The sequence below is a fragment of the Rosa rugosa genome, chromosome 5 (assembly GCF_958449725.1).
Source record: "Rosa rugosa chromosome 5, drRosRugo1.1, whole genome shotgun sequence".
NCBI classification, from domain to species: domain Eukaryota; kingdom Viridiplantae; phylum Streptophyta; class Magnoliopsida; order Rosales; family Rosaceae; genus Rosa; species Rosa rugosa.
Genome location: NC_084824.1, coordinates 3,483,063 through 3,506,430, shown reverse-complemented (window position 1 = coordinate 3,506,430; position 23,368 = coordinate 3,483,063). Strand labels below are relative to the sequence as shown.

The 23,368-nt window shown below is 38.7% G+C and overlaps 2 protein-coding genes across 4 annotated transcripts; both read left to right on the top strand.

Annotated features, from left to right (window-relative positions):
- Nucleotides 1–2,301: 2,301 nt before the first annotated feature.
- On the top strand, nucleotides 2,302–7,697 carry LOC133710359 (protein NSP-INTERACTING KINASE 3). 2 transcript variants are annotated; one of them, XM_062136409.1, is made up of 11 exons: nucleotides 2,302–3,073; nucleotides 3,325–3,457; nucleotides 3,578–3,649; nucleotides 3,861–4,004; nucleotides 4,106–4,177; nucleotides 4,292–4,351; nucleotides 4,441–4,538; nucleotides 4,644–4,781; nucleotides 5,360–5,701; nucleotides 6,399–6,790; nucleotides 7,196–7,697. In XM_062136409.1, the coding sequence occupies exons 1-11, from the start codon at nucleotides 2,932–2,934 to the stop codon at nucleotides 7,511–7,513; spliced, it is 1,911 nt and encodes a 636-aa protein (XP_061992393.1). In that variant the 5' UTR covers nucleotides 2,302–2,931; the 3' UTR covers nucleotides 7,514–7,697. The 2 variants fall into 2 exon arrangements, with proteins under 2 accessions (XP_061992393.1, XP_061992392.1); XM_062136408.1 differs by having other exon boundaries at nucleotides 2,304–3,073; nucleotides 4,635–4,781.
- A 1,137-nt stretch (nucleotides 7,698–8,834) lies between these two features.
- Nucleotides 8,835–12,667, top strand: LOC133711985 (protein trichome birefringence-like 2). Of its 2 annotated transcripts, XM_062138058.1 has the most exons (6): nucleotides 8,835–9,365; nucleotides 9,630–10,590; nucleotides 10,802–10,994; nucleotides 11,085–11,275; nucleotides 11,418–11,576; nucleotides 11,774–12,667. In XM_062138058.1, exons 2-6 carry the CDS (start codon nucleotides 9,632–9,634, stop codon nucleotides 12,114–12,116), a joined length of 1,845 nt encoding a protein of 614 aa, XP_061994042.1. In that variant the 5' UTR covers nucleotides 8,835–9,365; nucleotides 9,630–9,631; the 3' UTR covers nucleotides 12,117–12,667. The 2 variants fall into 2 exon arrangements, with proteins under 2 accessions (XP_061994042.1, XP_061994041.1); XM_062138057.1 differs by lacking the exon at nucleotides 8,835–9,365 and having other exon boundaries at nucleotides 9,398–10,590.
- Nucleotides 12,668–23,368: the final 10,701 nt, after the last annotated feature.

Sequence of the window (23,368 nt, the reverse complement as noted above, 5' to 3'; positions counted from 1 at the left end):
CTAATAATAGATTAGGGGAATATTCAGTTTTCCCAATGCGACAAAAATGCTCTTGGGTTTAGGGTTATAAAATCAAAACTCACATAGAAAGCTACACCACCTCACGGCATCATCTTTGTTTTATAATAGGGCTCCCATTCTGGGAATCTACATGCTCTTGCTCAATATTTTATCCTACTTTTTCATTATTTAACTATCAGATTGTATGTCCTTTAGATTAACAGTTCTTAAAACAAACATAACTTATGCTGGGTAATAAATCAAGGTCTTCTTGTTGTTGATAAATTAGTTGGCGTTTATTGTGGATATAAGATTATAAGTTATTGATTCTTAATTTATAATTAATAGTATTACCGGGTTACCAATTACCTCGGACTTTTAACTCTTTATCTTTCAATATTTAATTTATTGCTACCCTTAAAAAAAAAAAATTGGACCTGCTCATGAGTTACATTCGTTACATGCAGTTGTTGCGTATTATCTGATAAATTGATGTTTTTAATCTACGCAATCTATAATGATCACATACTAAGCATAATTTAATGTAGCGATTTTTGATTGATACCTGATACCTGGCCCTGAACATCACTTTCAAGCAATACCAACTTGAGACACACATTCCCTTTTATTTTAGGTCCTTTCAAATCTGAAATTAATGCACATTTTAGTATATATTTTAGTCATAAATGTGTGCTTTACAACAATGTTAGACAAACTTCAATATGACACTAAAAACTTTAATAAAAGCCAATCGCATCTCAATCTTATTATAGACATTTTACTAAGCTCGAAAAGAATAACGAAAGCGGACAATTAGACAAATGTATTACAAATTTGATAACTTAAAATCTTCTCTAACGTCTCAAAATAAGAATGTTTTTGTTGTCAATGTATTAATCAACCATTCTTACATGTGGTGTGATATTTTTAGAACATGATGCGATAAAGTGTGTAGTTAATATTTTATGTTGTCTATTATTGTCTACAAAGATTTATCATAACTTTTGAGAATATTCGTCGGGTGGAAATCAAGTGGCACTTCCGGAAATGCCCATGCCAAACCAGAGAAGCAGGATCCGTGGAGTGGGGGTTTTTTGGAGAGATTCCCATGTACACAATACCCAACGAAGAATAAGAGGAGGGAGGGAGGCGGTTTGGTACAAACAACAAACACTTCACATGCCTTTCTCTATCTTCAATATTTCTCTCTATTGGCTGCTGTAGCTGCTTAGCGTGTGAATCTGTAATAACCAAGCCATGCCTATCTCGACTAATCATATCCGTTGATGGGACCATCTCATATTCTCATCATGCTGTTGAGGACTGTTCTATCTCTCAGTCTTTTCATGGCCTCCTGTCCCCAGTTTCATCTTTATTAGCTTTATACCAGAAACATTTCACAATCTCTGCAGCCCTTTTTTTCGTTGGTACTTGTTATTTTCTTTGCTCAGGAAATGAGTGCTGCTACACTACCCTGTTCTTTCATAATAATAAGATTGAACCTCCATAGTTGAAAATCTTGTAAAATTTTGGAACATGAGAGTATCTTACGTCTTATACACTGAGTTAATCTAATGATTAAATTTTGAAGAACTATAAAACACCACCTTCGAAAATTGTGATTCATAAGTTTAGTTCACAGTAGATTTATGTGGTGCATTCCCATTAGTCTGTAGTCTGTACTATAAAAGATTCTCAGTTGTTTGAACTTTGAACTTCAAGTGAAATTTCTTTTGCCTCATTAGGTTAATAACGTTAATGCTTTGAACATATTCTTGCATCACCATACACATTTCTGGCCAAAGTTAAACTCGTTTCCTGTTCCAAGTAGTAGTTTTATCAAGCCAGTGACTCAAAAATGGAATATTACATCTCAACACAATTGAATATTGGTTACATTGCATAAATTCATGAACTTTTCTAATTAAAAAAGGAAGATTTTCCAGTGTTTATATTCAATCCTCTTGGAAGAGTCCAAATATGAGCACAAGTTTTCATATTGGTTAATTTGTTGGATAATACAATAGAGCTACTAGCCTAAACATGAAGCATGATTCTGGAGTATGGATCATGCCCCCCCCCTGCAAAAACTTTTAACAGAATGTGACTATTTTAATTTTGTGTTTGGTTAAAAAAATATGAAAATTCCAGTACAATCCAAGCACGTGACCGCTGCCCCTGTGCAAAGACATCCCATTGTTCTCTCTGATCAGTTCTTTCAGTCCAATCACCCATTTGCTCATACCAAAGCTTCAACCTTTACTCTCTGTTTTTCTTTTTCTTTTTACCCCTCTCAAACAAAACAGAGTTTAAAAATTTAAAAAGACCTGTAATTTTTTACAGGGTGCTGCCTCTCTTGCATCTGTAACTGTGTCCCTCTTTGGCCTTTTGCATTGGCACTTTTCGCGTGTAATTTGGTTCTTTCTGCGTGTGTGTGTCTTTCACTGACCATTTTGCTACTACTTGAATATCAGAGACCATAGTTGGATAATGGTTTGAGTTGAAGAACAACAGCAACTGAGCTCAAACTAGTAACCAACATCATACCCACATGGAATTTGTGGGGATCGCCCAAGACATATAGAAATCTCCCACCCACTGTTTTCAGATCTCTAGGATCTTAGAAATCCGGGGTTTGTTTTCTCGAGGAAATTCTCATCTCTTTGCTACTTGGCTCGGCTCATATACTCCCCATTACTCCCAGTTTTGTTCAAATCATAAGTGGGACTCCGATTTTAGTATCCGGGTATTTGTTTCTGCCTCAAGTTTGTTCAGAAAGTCTCTGACTTTTGTTGGAAGTAATAGCAGAGTTGTTTTGACTCTAAGTCTGAGGCTGCAGTTGTGTCTGGATAAGGCAATATACATTCATGTGGAAGAGAATGGATAGTTGGTTGTGGTGGTTTTGAGTAGTGGCTGCTGGTTTTGATTTTAATGAACAGAGAGAAAAGAGTTTTTATCAATATGGGAACAATCAGTGGTTTCTTGATGTTGTTGTGTAAGGTGGGTTTACTTGTTTTGGTATTGGCAGAGGCTTCTTCTGCAACTCTCTCTCCTACTGGTGTAAATTATGAAGGTGAGTTTCTCTCATGAAATATCAAATACTTGTTCTTTTTTTTTTTTATGTTCTTTTTTTGGTTTCTGAGGAATTTCCTTGTTTGCCTCCTCAATTTGTTGAGTTAATGCTTTCAGAACTACCCACATTATAGCTTTGTCTGTCTTAATTGGGTGCACTGAGGGGCTGAAGCTTTATTTCCCCTTCTCTCTCTTTCTGTTTTAGAATCTGTCAGAGACTAAACTTCATCTTGTTTCTGGAAATGTTCACAGTTGAAGCTTTGGTGGCCATAAAAAGCGATCTAATTGACCCACACAATGTTTTGGAGAACTGGGATAGTAACTCTGTAGATCCTTGTAGCTGGAGGATGGTTACTTGCACACCTGATGGCTATGTATCTGCTCTGTAAGTTCTGCTTTCTATTTTTCTCATAACAAATCTTTCTGGAAGAAAAAACAGAGTAGTTCATTTGTATATGTAAAGAATTCATTTCTAATTGAAGTATTGCTCTTTTCTTTGTATCAGTGGATTGCCTAGCCAGAGTTTGTCTGGTATCTTATCTCCTGCGATTGGAAACCTCAGTAACTTGCAATCTGTGTACGTTACGCTTCCTTTACATTTCTATCTGAATTCTCTTTCAACGCCTTATTGGTCAATCTCGGCATAACTTTGCCTAGGTTTTTTTTTTTTTTTTTTTTTTTTTTTGTGTTATGTGTTCTGTATGTCTTGGGCAAGTCCTGAATTTGAAGGTGATTTCTTGTTGTGCAATGTGTTTCAGTTAATCAATATGTCTGTTTTGCTTTTGTAGGCTGCTTCAAAATAATGCCATTTCAGGTCCCATTCCCGCTTCAATTGGGAATTTGGAAAAGCTTCAGACACTTGATCTCTCCAATAACATTTTCATTGGTGGCATACCAGATTCTTTGGGCAACCTAAAGAACCTGAACTATTTGTGAGTCTCAAGAACTTGATACCAGTTCTGAATGTACAGAACTATTGCACTCAAACTTATTGCTGATTCTTACACATTTCTGTTCTTATTGACCAAGATAGGCGGTTAAATAACAACAGCCTTACAGGATCATGCCCTGAGACTCTGTCCTCGGTTGAAGGTCTCACTCTTGTGTACGTCTTTGCACCCTTGCCCAATGTGTTTTTCTTCTAATGCATACTATATAGGCAAATGTAGGACTAAAACTTAACGTAGTTATTCATCATTTTACGTCAACATTTCTGTAGGGACCTTTCTTTCAACAATCTCAGTGGCTCCTTGCCAAAAGTATCTGCAAGAACTTTCAAGTGAGTTAACTGTCATTTGATGCATCTAGTGCTTATTTCTGTGTATAATTTTGTTGGGTTCCTAACTTTATTTTTTCTTTTCACTTCAGAATTGTTGGTAACCCTTTGATTTGTGGCCTGAAGGCTGCGAACAACTGTTCTGCTGTCTTGCCGGAGCCATTATCTTTCCCACCTGATGCTCTAAACGGTATATATGCATTTTTTTTTTTTTTGTGTCTAGCGGTCTTCTCCATTACACTCTGATGACAAGAGTGTATTGATGTATTTTTGGTTTTCTTCCTAGCTCAATCAGACTCTGGGACGCAACGCCACCACTTGACTGTAGTCTTTGCTGCAAGCTTTGGTGCTGCCTTTGCTGTCATAATAATAATTGGGTTACTTGTTTGGTTAAGATATAGACACAACCAGCAGATATTCTTCGACGTCAATGGTAACATTTCTTATACTTCATATTTCTGTTTATTGTGTCTTCTAATGTCAGTAATTTAGTATCAATTAGTTTTAACAGCTTTTTCAAGGGTGCTTTATTACTGAAGAGTGCAGTTTTGGTAATCTCTAAAATGGAGCAAATTTGAGTGTTTTTGCAACGCCTTTCACCTGGGGAGTTTTTGTGGAGTGTGGTGACTTTAGTTGTTGTAAATGATAATTCAGAAACTTCCAAATCCCTGTGGCCCTATTGATATTACATTATCCAAAATATATCAAAAGCTTTTGCATTATAAACAGTAGGAAATAATTTACAGAAAAAAATTTGTAAGCAGGGGATGGCAAGATGAGGCAATGTGAGATGAGTAATTTATAAATACAATCTGAATCATGAATTAACTATTATTTTTCCCTCTGAAAACATCTGAAGTCATGAAAGTAACTCCTTTGGTAAAAACCTTAATTAGGATTTCAAATTGTAATAGGAGAATGTATTGAATATCTTTTCATGTAAGTAATGATATTATTTTTCCCGACTTATTATTATCCCTGCATTATTAATTTGATGGGTTTTGTTGGCAGATCAATATGACCCTGAAGTATGCTTGGGTCATTTGAAAAGGTATACATTTAAGGAGCTTCGGACAGCAACAGACCATTTTAACTCTAAGAACATTCTTGGAAGAGGTGGCTTTGGGATTGTATTCAAGGGATGTTTGAATGATGGGACTCTGGTGGCGGTTAAGAGGCTGAAGGATTACAACACTGCTGGTGGTGAAATTCAGTTTCAGACAGAAGTTGAGATGATAAGTTTGGCAGTCCATCGGAATCTTCTGAGGCTTTGTGGGTTTTGTTCAACTGAGAATGAAAGACTTCTTGTTTACCCTTATATGCCTAATGGAAGCGTAGCATCTCGACTAAGAGGTTTGATTTTTTCATATAGTTACATCTTAATTGGTTGCTCATTACTTTTTGCTACATCTGATGTTTTGATGCTAATTTGTTTGTATCACTACCTTTAAAAGATGATTACCACTTTGATCATGGGACTGGCGAATGACCACACCAGAAACACTACCCACCTTTACCACTTCTATACTTCTACACACTGTTACTTTACCATTACTAAAAATCACTGATAAATGTTGCGTAGCCACTCCCATAATCTCCTCTCCTTTCCACTTTCCAGCCCTGTACCATATGTTTACCCATGACCATGGGGATCCTTACCTCTAGCAATAAGCAAGCTGCACAGCCATATACCTTTGTTATTCGTTCACACATTGTGATTATAATTCAACTAAAAAAAATCTGGTTATAAGTTATAACTATTAGTGTACTTGTTTGTCTAATTGATTACTAAATCCACTTATCAAAAAAATCCAATAATGGTTAGTTGGTTACTAAAACAAAAGGCTTTTGAACAGTCAATAAGTTCATCACTGGAAAATATGTCTTATGTTGATTTGTTGGGCATCCCATCCACTGATTCCCTATCATTTGCATTCCTGTTATCTGTTCAAGTCAAAAGGAATCTTGTTGCTAACTTGGTAATGTTCAAGCTCTCAGTTATTTGTAATCCTATGAGTAATTCTGTATTCTTCTGCATTTTCTTTATCAGATCATATTCATGGTCGGCCAGCTATAGACTGGGCAAGGAGAAAAAGAATAGCCTTAGGTACCGCCAGGGGGTTGGTTTATTTGCACGAGCAGTGTGACCCCAAAATTATCCACCGTGATGTTAAAGCAGCCAACATTTTGCTAGATGAAGACTTTGAAGCAGTTGTTGGAGATTTTGGGTTAGCAAAGCTTTTGGATCACAGAGAATCACATGTAACCACAGCTGTGCGTGGCACTGTTGGCCATATCGCTCCAGAGTACTTGTCAACTGGTCAATCATCAGAAAAGACGGATGTTTTTGGGTTTGGAATCTTGCTCCTGGAGCTAATAACAGGTCAAAAGGCTTTGGATTTTGGAAGAGTTGCAAACCAGAAGGGTGTAATGCTTGATTGGGTGGGTCTCTCTCTCTCTCTCTCTCTCTCACACACACACACACACACACACACACACAGTATGCATGCACACAATTGAACACATATCCATGTATGTTATTGCAATGATCAATTGATTATCATCTCAATGTAAGATACGCAAGTTGAAAAGCAAATGTTAATATTGCCAGCAGACTGCCACCTTTGACTCCATGTTAATCCATTAACAACACGACTGCTGGCATTCTTTTCATGTTGGTGCATTTCTCGGATGTTCAAAAACTTGATTGCTTACATGAAACTTGAACACCTTAATTGCACTATGCCAGAGAAATTTATACAATAGTGGTAGATATGTGAGAAAATATTTGTCCTAATGAGAAAAAATATATTTCTACTTACATGGTGCGGCGTAATACACTTGCAGGTTAAGAAGCTCCATCAGGAGGGAAAGCTAAATCTGATGGTAGATAAAGATCTAAAGGGCAATTTCGACAGGATTGAGCTTGAAGAGATGGTTCAAGTTGCCTTGTTATGTACTCAATTTAATCCTTTGCACCGCCCAAAAATGTCTGAAGTACTAAAGATGTTAGAAGGGGATGGTTTGGCCGAGAAATGGGAAGCCTCACAGAGGGTTGAGACACCAAGGTTCCGGTCATGTGAACACCCTCATCAAAGATATTCAGATTTTATAGATGAATCTTCACTTGTGGTAGAAGCTATGGAGCTTTCTGGTCCTAGGTGAGTAGGTGACAAGTAGTTTTTGTTTACCTGTATACCTCTTTCTTCGCTAAGTTGCTTAAGTTTGAAATGAGAAGAAATATCCGATTGTTGATAGCTGTTGAATGCATGTACTTAAATCTGTAAAAATGAGAAAGGAAAGTGATGTAAAATTATCTTCTTCTTTGTTGGAAACTCGATTGCTTTGATTGAGCTTCTCAGAGAAACTTTGGCTTTGCATTAGAAAATTCTGTGGTTGCTCGACTCGCTTCTATATAGTTCTCGTGAATGATCCCATCTTAATACAAAAAAAAATATATATATATATATATATATATATATATATATATATATATATAAAAAAGGAATGACATTGTCAACTTATCGTAAAAGTTAATGTAAATGGCTAAAAAGTTACCCTCGACTAACTGAAAAATTACTAATTCATTTTTGAATCACTTTTTGATGGCAAACTGGTGCATAAGCGATTTTTTTATAAATATTTTATTTTTATTTTTTAAATAAGTGACTTTATGAAGGATAAATTTTGAATATATATGGTACCTTAATTTGTTAACTAATTAATTTTTTAAAATGATTAATCTCTCAAATATCATTCGATATTCTCATTGATTTTACTTAATTTTTTTTATCGAGGGTGTGGTAGTAAGTCACATCGGTTGCGTTAGTGAGTTAGTAACACACCTATTCAATTAGTATTTGAATTGAGGTCCACCAAGGTATTCATTGGTGGGACTGTGGGAGTTGGAACTCGAACGCTAGACATGAAGATTCCATGCTAGGTCGCTCGACTAACGTTTACCACACTAGATAGTTCTCATTGACTCTACTTTGCCTTTAGTTTATGGACCTTTTCTGCTTAGCAAAATTCTTTAAATTTTTGTGTTTGGACTCATTAATTCTTCAAGAAACAAGAAACTTGGCACATTGTTTCAAATCTCCAAATTCAGTCATCATGAATCATACTCACTTGTTGATCAGTATTAATAACAAAGATTCACTCCTCAATTGCAGATTTGGTGGTCTATGTTTCTTCAAAAGAAAAGTCAGTAAATTTAGTCATTCAATTCGATCCATAATTTTAGTGATTCACCAACTACTTCCTTTTACAGATACAAATTCATTACAATTTGTCTTTTTTATTCTCAGTAAATGAGGAAAAAGTGACAGAGAACAGTATACTTAGCTCCCTTAAGTTATTTACAATTTGACTTGTATTCATAACAAATTTACAATTCCTTTTAGACAATAGATTACAATCTGTCATTTAGGTCTAATCTATTAATCAAGCTTTAATTGACAGCCAGAACTCTTACATAGTAGTTCTAGGTTTCAACGCTTGTTCATCATTCTCTGTCCTAACTTCCACTCCAAGAAAATCCACTTTGTAATCGTCTCCCTTGTAAGAGCCTACTAACACATGCTTCAAACTTTTCCAACTACGATCAATGCGTATTTAACGATTTTGACTATCCTTCAACGACATTCTATACAGTACTTTAAAGTAATGAAATTTCAAAATCGTAAAGGTTTGCACGGAGAGATTCTAGACTTGGAGTAAAGCAGAGAGCAGAAGATGAAGGTGAGTTTCGTGTTTCATGGGCAGCGTGTTCGAACCACCTGGAACTCATCACAGTAACAAATTGTATTACAGACACCTCCACGCGTCAAGGCCCTAATGGATAACGTCATCGGCCATCACTAGGTCCAGGAGGTTAAGGGCCGGCCACGTGTCCGGCTATGTGTCGGCGGGAACCCAATTCGTATTTGTGTCGCTCTTCGGTTCCGGACAGTTAATAAAGAAGGAGACGAAAGCCTCACCAATCTGATCAACGTACCCTTCACAAAAGCAAAAGGTAGTTCACAGTTCTGTGCTAGAAAAGCACAAGCAAACTGGCATAATCGAACTTTCACAGTCCCTCTATGAAAGTAGAAACTCTTTTGTTTTCCAGCACTCTGTTTCTTCTCTGCTCCTCCACTCTGTTTTCTTTTGGTTTTCACAAAAAAAATGAAAGGACGACATTTCTCGCTTCAAACACAATCCAGTAATCCACATTTGAATTGATTGATCTCCATCTCACATTTTTCTGCTTTTTTCTTTTGCATGCATTGTGTTTCAGCCATGGATTCCAAGAAGCTAGAGCAGTTTTTCTCACCCAGAAGAAAAGTGGTTTCTGGGTTTAGTTTGGGAATTGGTGCCTCTCTGTTTGTAATCGCCGTACTATTTGTCTCTTACTCCTTAAAGAGTCCTACTGTGGAGCAAGGTTTCTATACTGTAAATTCCTCTTTTGTTTCATGGCCTTTCTCGTTTTCAAGCACTGCAAATTCTGTTACTTCAGAAATGCAAGACTCTGCGGACTTGAACAAGACCCAATTGGGGAATTTCACAGAGGAAGTTAAAGATGGAAGCTCTGGGGTTGAAGGAGGAAGGGTGGAGCATAAAGATGGTGAGTTTGGTTCAAATGAGGGAGGGGGTGTTTTGGGGATTTTCCATTTGGGGAATTCCTCTGAGATTTTGAATAACGGAAGCTTGCATGTTGAAGGTGGAGGTGGGAAAGAGACAGTTTTGGAGAAGTCCCAGATGGGGAATTTTACAGAGGCAGTTAAAGATGGAAGCTTTGTGGTTGAGGAAGGAAGAGTTCAACAGAAAGATAATAACTCAGATTCAAGAAATTCCTCTGAGATTTTGAAATTTGAGAGCTTGCATGGTGAAGGTGGGAAGGGAATTGGGAATTTAAGCCTTTCTGGGAAAGAAGATGTGCATGCAGAGAAAACAGTTGAAGGTAGTTTTTCAAAGAATTCTAGTAATGGGGATGGTAAGGTAACAGAAGATCATCAAGGAAATTCAACACAGAAAAATGAAATCATTGAACTTGATTCTCAAACTTGGGAAATGCCTAGTGACTCTGATAAAAAATGTGATATTTTTGATGGTAAATGGGTGAGAGATGATTCAAAGCCGTACTATCCTGGAGGTTCTTGTCCACACGTTGATAAGGTTTGGAATTGCCACTCCAATCGAAGGCCAGACAGTGCTTTCCTAAAATGGAAATGGCAGCCAAATGGGTGTGATATCCCAAGGTACAATGCATTTTCAATTCTTGATGATTTTGGTTATGTTGAGCTGAAAATAATTTCGAGTTATCTAATGGTTTAGTATATGATTGCTTTGTACTTGTGTGATGTAATCGACATAGTTTGAGGTCTCACTTTCAACGTAGGAGTCTTTGAAGTACTCTCATATAACTAAGTCCTTCCCCTAAACTTATATTTGTTACTTTCTGATTCCCAGTTTGAATGCAACTGATTTTCTGGAGAGGTTGAGAGGAAAGAGGTTGGTTTTTGTGGGGGATTCACTGAATAGGAACATGTGGGAGTCTCTTGTGTGCATTCTCCGTCACAGCGTTCCGCACAAGAAAAAGGTATATGAGATTTCGGGAAAGAAGGAATTTAAGAAGAAGGGGATATATGCATTCAGATTTGAGGTGAGTACATGTATTGTTTTTCAAATTTTGCTATAAAATCATTCTTTTGAAGGAAAATCTCTAACTGTCCATGTATTGCTGCACTTGTAGGAGTACAATTGTTCCCTGGATTTTGTGGTTGCTCCATTCCTTGTTAGGGAGTCAACATTCACAGGCAAAAACGGTTCGTTTGAGACATTGAGGTTGGATTTGATGGACCGGACTACAACAACGTATCGTGATGCTGATGTTATAGTTTTTAATACTGGTCATTGGTGGACTCATGATAAAACTTCTAGAGGGTAAGTGTTCATAGTTGCTTTGTTATATTGCTTGCCACCTTGTTGTTCCTAGAGTTTCTGATTTGGTAAGATTAGTTGCATTCTACCAATCAAACAATTAGGCCACTCACTGTAAATCATGTCATTTTTGGTGGTCTGACAGAGAAGACTATTACCAAGAAGGCAACTATGTGCATCCAAGGCTCAAGGCTCTTGAAGCATACAAGAGAGCTCTCACCACTTGGGCGAGATGGGTGGACAGATACATCAATGCCAACAGGACTCGGGTTTTCTTCAGAGGATATTCAGTCACCCATTTCAGGTATAAACAACGTGTTATCTTTACTTTGCCTCACAACTCAGTTTTTTGGCTCTCAAATGTGATGTGTGGTAGTTGGAGGTATCTAGTAGTACCATTTTAGTAAACTTATGTTTTTATCTTTAGATTTTTGGTTTTCCTCTTACCATAAAAGAATTGGAAGAACAAGTTTGTGAAAACTGTTTTTGATGTAATTGTAGTGGAGGGCAATGGAACTCAGGTGGACAGTGCCACAAAGAAACAGAACCAATCTTTAATGAGACTTATCTAACGCATTACCCTTCAAAAATGAGAGCTCTAGAGAGTGTGCTTAAAGAAATGAAAACTCCAGTGACATATCTTAACATTAGTAGGCTTACGGATTATAGAAAAGACGGACACCCTTCCATTTACAGAACGATATACAAGACAAAGGAAGAACAAATTACAGCTGAACAATCTCAGGATTGCAGTCATTGGTGCTTGCCTGGGGTTCCGGATACTTGGAATGAATTGTTATACGCTTTGCTGCTGCAGACCGGATGGGGATCAGGGCAAAAATGAGAGGAACTTTTCTCTTTTTTTAGGTAGCTTACATGCTGATTCAGATGATGTATGTAGGGTGCTAGTTATGCAGAGTGAACACGTATGTAAATTTATGGTTCCAAAGATATCAAAAATACATTGTCATTCAGTTTTACTTGCATTTTTGAATTGATATTATTGATTGATCCTGATCAGAGTAGCAGAGATTTCAGTTTTCAATTTTATTCTAAATCCATATTCTACTCCAGCATAAACCAATTAATGAAGAATACAAGGGACATAACCGACTCATAAAACACACTACACACAACAAAGAAAAACACACAAAAGACTTGAAACAGAACACATGGATGACAGTGTCATGCCAGGACTAGACTAGAATAACATTACAGAAGAGTAAAGACTCATCACAGAGTGTGAGTCCATGCCGATTTGTGACTTGCCGGTTTGCTAAGCACTAGCCAACCCTCTGCTACCTCTGGATATGAAGTTGCTGTAGTTAGCAGCAGCCAGTGACTGAGCTCAGACGAACTGTTAAAGTGAGGTTGAGGTATAACCTCACTCCATTGCCAATGCTTTTAATGCCCATGGATGTGTTCTTCCCAATCTGCCTCCATACCTATCAGATTGGAGAAACTGATCATAGCTCTATGAATCCATTGGGGCCTTAAAGAGTCAGTGGAGGGATTACTCTCTGGCTAGTGGCCTTAAATAGCTGATGAATATGAGAATTAGTGAATTGATCTGTAGCAGAGAGCTTGACAACTCATCTACTCCACTATAATATTTAAAACAATCTTTTCTTACACCAGCAAAAATAGCCCCAGACATGATAACACAAACTTGTTCCCATTACATGACTATCTTACCCCTTCTCACTTAATTCATAGGTTTATTCTCTTCAAAGTTATGAAACCATAGAAGGAGATTAGTGTCAATGTAGTTAAATGAAAACTTGGAAGAAACCTAAACTACTTTTTGTTAGTGTCAATACCTTTAATTGCTGGAGTTCTTTACTTTATCTTGCATCAGTGGATCCACCAACTCATGCTTATCTACTGCTTTTTCCAACTAATTAGTAATTACCACTTATCTCTTGGTTTTGGGCAGCTAATAAGCCAACCCGACTTTATTTTGAGTCGGATCGATCAATAACTAATTCCACGCTCCTAACATTACAATCTCCACCACAGCTTCATTCACAATCATTAATCTTTGTGGGGATGTTCTTGAGGGACACACTGCGCATTATTGACAGTCTTTTTAAATTGGGAAGTGGCAGTTCATGCGTTCTCTTTTGATTCTATATATATTTATACATATGATAGCGGGCTAACCTTGATGACACTATTTAATGAGTTTTATGCAAAAATCAGTGGTGTTCTCCTCAGAAGTGCACCAATTACAACAGTTAAAGAGCAATACCCTCCACTGATCAGGCTTTGTTTTACTGCCTTTTCTTTTTCTTTATGCAAAACCAATATATACAGAAGCTATCACTTTAAGTTTTCTAATAGATTCTTCCCTTGATGATATCTGTTAACTACTTCATTTCATCTGCTCACACTGTATAGTAATAGTAGTACACTGTGTACACTGTATGAACATTATGAGTGATAGTCATTATGATCATTTATTTATTTAAATAACAGTTGTAGTGCATTAGGTGCGGACATGCATGGAACTTAAAGTGTACGTGTCTTGTGTTGAGAGTATGAATGCTACATGAAAAAATAAGGACCTTGCATATGTGTTTATAAAGATTTGAGTAAACTTCATTCATTGTTAATGTCTTGATGAAATTGTCTAAACAACAATTACTAGACACAAAAGAAAGATAACATGCAAACTTCTTTATCTCGTTTTTAAGAAGAAAAGTTTCTCTCGATCTCCTTTCACTAACTATATATATAGTACATGTAAGAATTGCAATGTGAAATAAAGGCAGTGAATGCATTGCACGGTCCTAATTCCTAAAGGCGAGTCTCCCTAAAGAACAAAATAATTCCTTCATTTTGATTTCATTTGGTTGCATTAGTTTTTATTTGATTTTTGGCAATTCTGTTTTATTTGAGGGTTTGGTTTACATGTCCCTCCTCTCTTTTGTTATTTTTTTTTCTATTTTTTTTTAATAAATTCCTCGCTTTTCTGAGGCTTGCCAACAAAACAAAAAATGTTTAAGTATATTGGTATTGAGAGAGATTGATGAGAGAGATGTGTGTATTATTATTGAGAATAGGACCCCTATATATAGGGATTACAAAGTACTAGTTCTAATGTTACAAGGAATACCAATCCGTGTAGGATTGGGAAATCTAGAACCTTCTCTCCTATTGCTACTCCTAGTTTGATAAGGCACACTAAATCGATATTCCTTCAACACTCCCCCTTGTGCCGCTTCAAACTTGGTGGTGACGCTTCATCCGTTGCCTCGTTAAAAACCTTGCCAGGTAACAAAAACCCTGTGGGATAAAAATAACCTTGGTCGAAGGACAAAAAGAGCACAACACGTCATTCACTCTTCGAGATCGAACATGTAGACATCATAACTCCCCCTGATGTCGATATCTCCCCCTGATTGCTACAATCGTGGGTGTTCAGATAACTTTCTCAATCCGATACTCTTCACATGTTTCTCGAAGGTGGATTTAGGTAACGACTTGGTGAATAAGTCCGCTACATTATCCTCTGATCGGATTTGATTCACTTCAATCTTTAGAAGTGATTGTTGTTGCTGATTATAAAAGAACTTAGGCGATATATGCTTGGTGTTGTTGCCTTGATGAAACCTAACTTCATTTGTTCAATACAAGCTGCATTATCCTCATAAATGCATGTAGGTTCATCTGTGGTAGACTTCAAACCACAACTTCCTTGAATATGTCGAATCACAGACCTTAGCCATATACATTCACGAACTGCTTCATGTAGAGCAATAATCTCTGCATGATTCGAGGAAGTAGCAACAAGGGTCTGTTTCGTAGACCTCCAAGATATCGCAGTGCTTCCCATGGTAAAGACATAACCAGTTTGGGAGCGACCTTTGTGAGGGTCAGAGAGGTACCCTGCATCAGCAAATCCCATCATTGTCGTTTTGATGGAGGGGAGTAGGGTGAGGCCGGCCACCCTTGGTGTTGGTGGCGGCGTTGGCGGCAATATGGCTGGCCACTTTGTCATGGTGGACAGTGGCTCCATGCCTAATGGGGTCCGATCTCATTCTTCCGTTTTTCTCTCTGTAGGGATAGAATAGGCCCATATCAATCGTACCTCTTAGGTATCGAAAGATGGTCTTTACACCAATCCAATGGCGGCGTGTTGGTGCAGAGCTATGTCGAGCTAACAAGTTCACTGCGAATGAGATATCCGGTCTTGTGCATTGAGCTAAGTACAATAATGCGCCTATTGCACTCAAATAGGGCACTTTGGCCTCTAATGGTTCTTCGTCCTTATCCCTTGGACGAAACGGAACTTTTCCGGGCTCAAGACTACGACCAATTATGGGAGTACTCACAGGCTTTGCTTTATCTTCATTAAAGCGCCTTAGGATTTTCTGAGTATATGCAGACTGATGGATCAAAATCCCATCACTACGGTGCTCGAGTTCTAAACCGAGACAAAACCGTGTTTTCCCAAGATCTTTCATCTCAAATTCGGATTTCAAGTATTTAGCAGTTTCCTTCAACTCATCTAGAGTTCCAATTAGGTTCATGTCATCGACATAAACTGCTACGATTGCAAATCCGGAACTTGTTTTTTTAATGAACACGCATGGGCATATTTTATTGTTAATATATCCATTCCCAATCAAGTAGTCACTTAGACGGTTATACCACATCCGTCCGGATTGTTTTAATCCATATAGTGAGCGTTTTAATCTTATTGAAAACGCGCTCCGTGGTTTAGAGCCACTTGATTTGGGTAATTGAAGTCCATCTGGAACCTTCATATATATCTCTGAATCTAGATCCCCATAGAGATATGCTGTAACCACATCCATAAGCTGCATGTCAAGTTTTTCGGAAACTACCAAACTGACAAGGTAGCGGAACGTTATAACGTCCATTACGGGAGAATATGTCTCCTCGTAGTCGATTCCAGGGCGTTGTGAGAAACCTTGCGCCACAAGGCGGGCTTTATATCTTACCACCTCATTTTTCTCATTACGCTTTCTAACAAAGACCCATTTATGGCCAACAGGCTTTACACTTGGGGGTGTCTGCGTTACAGGCCCAAATACCTGTCTCTTTGTTAGTGAATCCAATTCAACCTGGATCGCATCTTTCCATTTAGGCCAATCTGCTCTTCGTTGACATTCTTCAACAGAGCGAGGTTCGATATCATCATATTCTATAATTCCTTTTGCAATATGATATGCAAATGCATCATCAATCGCCATAGAATTTCTATCCATCATCTCATGTACACTAGTGTAATTTATGGAGATCTCTCTATTCTCTGGAGTTGGTTCTGACATTGGAGCGTCCCCCAATGATGTCTCTTGGACATAACCATAATCCGGAATATTCTCATGAGATGGATTATTCACATCGATGATTAATGGATTATTTTGTGCCAAACTCGCTTTCTTTCTTGGGCGAGAATCCATCGAACCTATGGGCCTCCCGCGCTTCCTGGCAGGAGCCATGGGCCTAGCCAAAACGTCACCATCACTGTGAGAGGGGACGTTGGCGCCATGCTCATATCCTCTTGAGTTGGCGTCATGTCCTCTAGTTTTAGGGACATCAATCCTTGCAGGCACGTTTGCAGCAGGTATGTGTGATCTCGTCACTTTAGCGATATCAGAAAACGCATCAGGCATCGATTCTGCTACGTTATGAAGATCGAGAATTCTCCGCACTTTAATTTCGGACTGTGCGGTTCGGGGATCAAGATGAGACAGAGTGGGGACAGACCACGACAATTCCTGTCGTTCCTGTTGAACATTGACGTTCGTATCTCCCCCTAACGACGGGAAGACTGTCTCATCGAAGTGACAATCAGCAAATCTAGCGGTAAAGAGATCGCCTGTCAAGGGTTCTATGTAGCGGATAATCGTTGGAGAATCATATCCAACATAAATGCCTAATCGTCTTTGAGGACCCATTTTGGTGCGCTGTGGAGGCGCAATAGGCACATAAACTGCACACCCAAATATGCGTAAGTGTGAGACATCAGGCTCATACCCAGTAACCATCTGGGACGCAGAGAAGGGTTGAGTGACAGTGGGCCTCAGACGAATAAGCACAGTTGCATGCAATATTGCATAGCCCCAAGCAGAAATAGGAAGATTGGTGCGCATCACCAATGCTCGAGCAACCATTTGTAGTCGTTTAATGGCGGCTTCTGCGAGACCATTTTGGGTGTGAACATGAGGAACTGGATGTTCAACATCAATCCCAATGGACATGCAATATTCATCAAAAGTTTTTGATGTAAACTCCCCAGCATTGTCTAATCTTATAGACTTAATAGGATGATCAGGGTGGTGAGCCCGTAACTTAATTATATGTGCTAGGAGTTTAGCAAATGCAGCGTTCCTTGTGGACAATAGCATGACATGTGACCAGCGTGTCGATGCATAAACCAATACCATAAAATATCGAAATGGTCCGCATGATGGTTGAATAGGTCCACAAATATCACCTTGGATTCTTTGCAAGAATGGTATATTTTCTTTGATGTCATTTGCATAGGATGGTCTCAATCCTAACTTTGCTAAAGAGCAGGCTTTGCAGAACGAATGATGGGCTTTAGAAGCAACCAATGAGGATTTTGGTTGAGCCACAAAATCACAAGTGACTTTAGAAGTAAAAGTTGGAGACAAAGGAGCCTTGGTGGCGTCAATGCCACCCTGAGGCCGCAGGGGGAAGGCGGCGCCGGCCAAGGATGGCCGGATTTGGGGGTGAATGGCGCAGCAAGGCGCAGGGGCTCCTTCGGTGTCCAAAAACTGAGTTTTACTTCTTTTCGTTCTGAAAAAGGGATGTCCGTGTGAAGTCTTTAATATACGGATCATCATGTCACGACCTGGGTGTCCCAAACGGTCGTGCCAAAGCCTATATGTGTCGGAATCCAATAAATCATCTCTCATGACATGGTTGGATTCAATGACTCGAATAGTGGTTGCATACAACCCACTAGAGCGACACATAAGTTTCTCTAAGACTCGTTTATGTCCGTAGTCATTAGAGGTGATGCAAAGGAACTCTTGTCCATTCTCACAATGTGTTTCCACATGAAAACCATTGGCTCTTATATCTTTGAAGTAATAAAGTTCGAAAAAAAAAAAAATCGATACTTTATTAATAATAGCCAATGATTACATCAAAGTTTCTTGACCAAAATCTAATCCAATATAAAAATCAAACCGTAGACAAATCGTAGTCACTCAATCCGTTCGGTAATTTCAATTTAGTTGTGACCAGGTAAGGTAATGAGAGATTTTGGTGGAGCGTTGCTCACTTTTAAAACCGTTCTCTCAGATCAAACCTTGCCTAGACATCACAATTACTCTTGAGTACGCCTAGAGGGAAAGAGTTAATACAATAAGTCATTTTATTGATTTAAGGCATAATTGCCATTACATGATTCTTGGAAATAATAAAGACTATAAAAATCTGCGGCATTTTGTCTTCATCGCCAGAGTTAAAGTCTTTGTGAACTCGATGTCTTGATCACCCTGATGCGACTACCTTCGTAGGTACATTGCAAATTCAGATCCATTAATCAGACGTTCCATATCAGAAATAGACACCATAAAGAGGATTCTCCCTTGATTGAGGCGCATTGGCGCAATATGCATAGTCCCTAGGACTGGTGGCGTTGGAAAGTGGTGCCCATGGCCAACGTTGGCTCCATGGTTTCCGACCCTATGTCCCTCAAAATCACGCCTCCTACGGTCGTGGGATTGTCGCCTTGAGCGATTACCTTCTTGAGCATTTCGATTGTATGGATCATGACGTCGATGGCGACTTTCTCTAGCCATAGGACGATGCTCTTGATAGTTATCTTGAAGCCTATCAAATCTTCTTTGCACAAGTTCATTGCCACGTCTTTCAGTAGTGGCCATAGCTTCAATAAGCTATTGAAAACTTGTGATCCGTCTTGCATTTACATGAGTCCGGAGTAAGTTAGAGGACCTCATAGCATAGACGGGGAAGGTATTGAGGGTTTTCTCAATCAACTGGTCTTCTGTGATTGTTTTTCCACAAAGACGCATCATTGCTCTGATGCTGAGAGCTTCCGAATAAAATTGCATGACAGTGTCAAATTCAAAGAAGCGAAGATCTTTCCATTCTGCTTCTGTATTCGGAAGTATGGAGTCACGAACATTGCCATATCATCCGCGAAGCGCATGCCAAAGCTTTATGGCACTATCCTCATTTATGAACTCAAACTGTAGGTCACTATCCATGTGACGTTTCATGAAGGCAAGTGCCTTGGAATTATCTTTCTCAGTTTGAGGGTCTGGAGCTGTTTCTATAGGACAAAGCTCTTGGATTGTATGCAATAAATCACGGGCAATAAGGTGGATCTCGACATCAGTGACCTAAATTAAGTACCTTTTGCCTGCATAATCCAATGGAACAAAATCGAGTTTGTTCATGTTTGACATCCTGAAAGATGAAACAGGGACAAGTTAGTTTCGGAGTCAATGCTTCCACGAAAACTAATAAGATTTCCGAGCTATGCTACCAAGAAATCGATTTCCAAGAATGATTGGATTAGACCGAAACAATGATGTTTGTATGGTCGTAAATCGATGCTTACGGACGCTCTTAGTCCGAAGTCTTACGAACGCTCTTAGTTCGTTAATTGCGTGAATCCCCACGATTCCGCTTTTCAATGATCGAACCCACGTTATAAGAAAGGTGGGATGTAGAAGAAGGGAGGTTTTCAAGTCCCCGAGAAAAGAAGAAGAAATATAAATTCCGAATTATAGGAACTTCAAAACTTACTCTTTTGAATACTTACATGTATTTGGATCACGCGCGTGTCGATGCAGGTGTGATGGAGCGAAGCAATCCGAGTAGAGGCGTGCAGCGAATGTTTATAAGGTCAAGCTTGTTGAAATTCGGAGCAAATTCTCTTCTGAACAGTTTTCACTTTGATTGTTGTACTGGTCTCAAAATAACTCCGATAAGGCTGAAATTCGGAGGTCAGATGGAAGAGACAGAGATGAAAAACTTTGATGAAGAAAAGATTTTGATCCGAGGTTCCGAACTAGATGTTTCGGAGCCTGCAAACAGACGGACATGCACAGGAAAGGGGAAAGGTGCAGTCGGTGTGCGTTGGTGCTGCAGGGGCAGTAGGGATGCGTGCGCAGGGGCGCGTAGGTGCTGCAGGAACAGCAGATGTGCGGCAGAGCTGCAGGAGCAGCAGTGCAGCGACGCGGGGCTGCAGACGCACGGGCGCGTAGGCGGGCAGCACGGAGCGCAGGGGCGCGTAGCGCTGGGCGCGCAAGGAGCAGGCTGCAGCGAAGGCTTGGCTAGCTCGGGCTAGGGGCTGCTGGGGCAGTAGGCACGCAGGTAGGCAGAATAGTTGGTTTCGATTTTTGTGGCTAGAGTCGTGCTGATAACGTGTTTAAGTATATTGGTATTGAGAGAGATGTGTGTATTATTATTGAGAATAGGAGCCCTATATATAGGGATTACAAAGTACTAGTTCTAATGTTACAAGGAATACCAATCCGTGTAGGATTGGGAAATCTAGAACCTTCTCTCCTATTGCTACTCCTAGTTTGATAATGCACACTAAATCGATATTCCTTCAACAAAAAACAAATAATGAGGGTGGTTTAGGGCTTAAGCAGCTTGTGCTCTTGAATCATTCCTTATTATTAAAGCGCTGCTCGAAGGTTTTTTCTTCTCAATCTGAAGGTTGTTCATTCATTTGGAAGCGGTTTGTTCGGCGTCGTTCTTATGCTTCTTCTTCTATATGGCCTGGTAATCGTCATTTTTGGGTTGTTGTTCAAGATAATGCTCAATGGTTAATTAGTTCGCTCGATGGTTAATTAGTTCAGGAGATAAGATTTCTTTTTGGAGAGATAACTTCTTGGGCAAACTCATTAGTGATTTCTTCGGTGTCCGTGTTGCATTACGAGACAATCTTCCAAATATGGTTTCGAGTTTTATTAGTAATGGTTCATGGGACTTGCCTCAGCTTCTACACTTCTATTTTCCAGCCTTATGTGATTGGATTAGTCAAGTTCCAATTGCCACAGATCCTTCGGCAGAAGACAAACTCGTTTGGACCGCTTCCTCTTTTGGTGAGTTAACTGCAAAGCATGCTTACATATTTTTGCGGCAACCTTCTCCTTCAGTAGCATGGGGCAAATCATTATGGTCTAAATTAATCTTGCCTCGAATGTCTCTGCTAGCTTGGAAGGTTTTAAGAGGTAAAATAATTTCTGATGATTTTTTACAATGAAGGGGAGTAGCTTTGGTCTCTCATTGTGATCTTTGTGGTATCAATTTTGAATCTCTTGATCACATTTTTCTTAATTGCTCTTTTATGGCTGCAATATGGAGTCATTTTACTTCTCTCTTTGAGTTGGGTGGAATTCCTCCCTCAATTTTAGAGGGTTTACAAGTGGATATGGCTGTAGGAAGAAGTTCCTGGCCAGCTCAAAAACTTATGGTTGATTTGTTTCACTTCAATATTGTGGTTTGTGTGGAATGCTAGAAATAAAATGAGACATGAGGGCAAGGTGTTTTCAGTTGCTACTATTTGTGGACTTATCTCTTGTCATATTCAAGTAGTTAGTCGTTTGGCAACAGGTACCATGCACAATTCCATCCAAGATCTTTGTATTTTGAAAGCCTTTGGGGCCCAATGCAGATTGTGTCGTGCCCCTAGAGTGATAGAGGTGAATTGGCATCCCCCATTGATTGGTTGGGTTAAGATTAGTTCTGATGGAGCTTGGAAAAATGATGAGGGGATTGGAGGTTATGGAGCTGTGTTTAGGGATCATATGGGGCGTTGATGTGCTCATATTATCCTATATTTCTATGCCTCTTAATCTTGGTTTTTATGTTTAGTTCTCCTTATTTATGATTCATTTACATGTTTTAGTGTTTTTGTAGGTTTGTTTCATAGAAAGAAGAAAAGAAGCTAGAATGAGCTAAGTAGGATTGAAAGGCGATTGCAATACCACATTCCAGAATCTGTCTGTGCAGAACACCCAACTTCGCCAAATTACTGGGAAATTCTCAGATCGAATCAGACAATAAGCCTTATATACATGGAAAGCTACGGATGTCTACTTTCTGTAGAATTTTACGGATCTCGATTTCGATACTTCAGGAGAAAGTTATGATTATTTGAGTGAAGATAGGTCGGACAGGAAATCTGCTTGAGAATTTACAACCACTCGTGGAGAACTCAAGTTCCGTGGCACAAGATCGTCAATCCTAATGTTTCAAGGAAGTTAATTCAGATGAGGATTAAATGATGAACTTATTCCTACTTCTACAAGAGATATTTCAAAGTTTTCCCATTCCAAATGAAGAAAGGAATCTAAACCCAAGTTTTACAAGGAAACATGAAGCCAAAGATGAGCAGAAATCTTCCCTATATAAGGGAGCAAAAATTTACATGAGAGGAAGAGTCTCGGGAGCACATTGAAGATGCCTAAGGAGCGGAGATGACTCATCCATCTTCCCTTTCTTTTCCTTTCCATTCCTTTTATGTTTTTCCTATGTTTTACTTAGTTATCTTTTGTTAAACCTTTTCTAGGGTTAGGATGATGCCCTCTCATGATTGTTTATGTACTTTGATGTTTTATTGATGGATTTATAGTTTCTTTATGATAAATGCTTAATCACTATTTGAATTGATGCTTTATGTTTAAGTTCTTTAATTGATCACCTTAGGGCTTTGCATATAGTAATTGGAAGACAAATTTGAAGCAGAGATGCAATATAATTTGATTAGCTTCTTGTGATTAAGTGTGGTAAATTAAAATTACATTATTACTTGAGAAAGACTAATGGTTTGCTTGATTCTCTTGTTTTCTAAAGCGTAATGAGTCTTGCATGTTAAATTTATACCTGAGAAGGATAAACTGCATTCCCGAGAGGGAGAGCATCATACACTTAAGGAAAACTATGGTCTAGAGTACCTGAGAATGACTTAGATACGGGAATTATCATCTAGAGAAACAAAAGAATCTGTTAATTGCATTGAAACATAAATAGGATTGTTTGTGGTTGATTATGAAACCCTAGGTTTTATCATTATTTGTTTCTTTCTTTCTTTCTTTAATTTTCACA

Coding starts and splice junctions, on each gene's coding strand:
- LOC133710359 (XM_062136408.1), top strand. CDS start 2,932: ATGAACAGAGAGAAAAGAGTTTTTATCAATATGGGAACAATCAGTGGT. Junction 4,782..5,359: donor GATATTCTTCGACGTCAATG/GTAACATTTCTT, acceptor TTTTGTTGGCAG/ATCAATATGACCCTGAAGTA. Junction 5,702..6,398: donor CGTAGCATCTCGACTAAGAG/GTTTGATTTTTT, acceptor TTTCTTTATCAG/ATCATATTCATGGTCGGCCA.
- LOC133711985 (XM_062138057.1), top strand. CDS start 9,614: ATGCATTGTGTTTCAGCCATGGATTCCAAGAAGCTAGAGCAGTTTTTC. Junction 10,591..10,801: donor AATGGGTGTGATATCCCAAG/GTACAATGCATT, acceptor TCTGATTCCCAG/TTTGAATGCAACTGATTTTC. Junction 10,995..11,084: donor TATATGCATTCAGATTTGAG/GTGAGTACATGT, acceptor CTGCACTTGTAG/GAGTACAATTGTTCCCTGGA.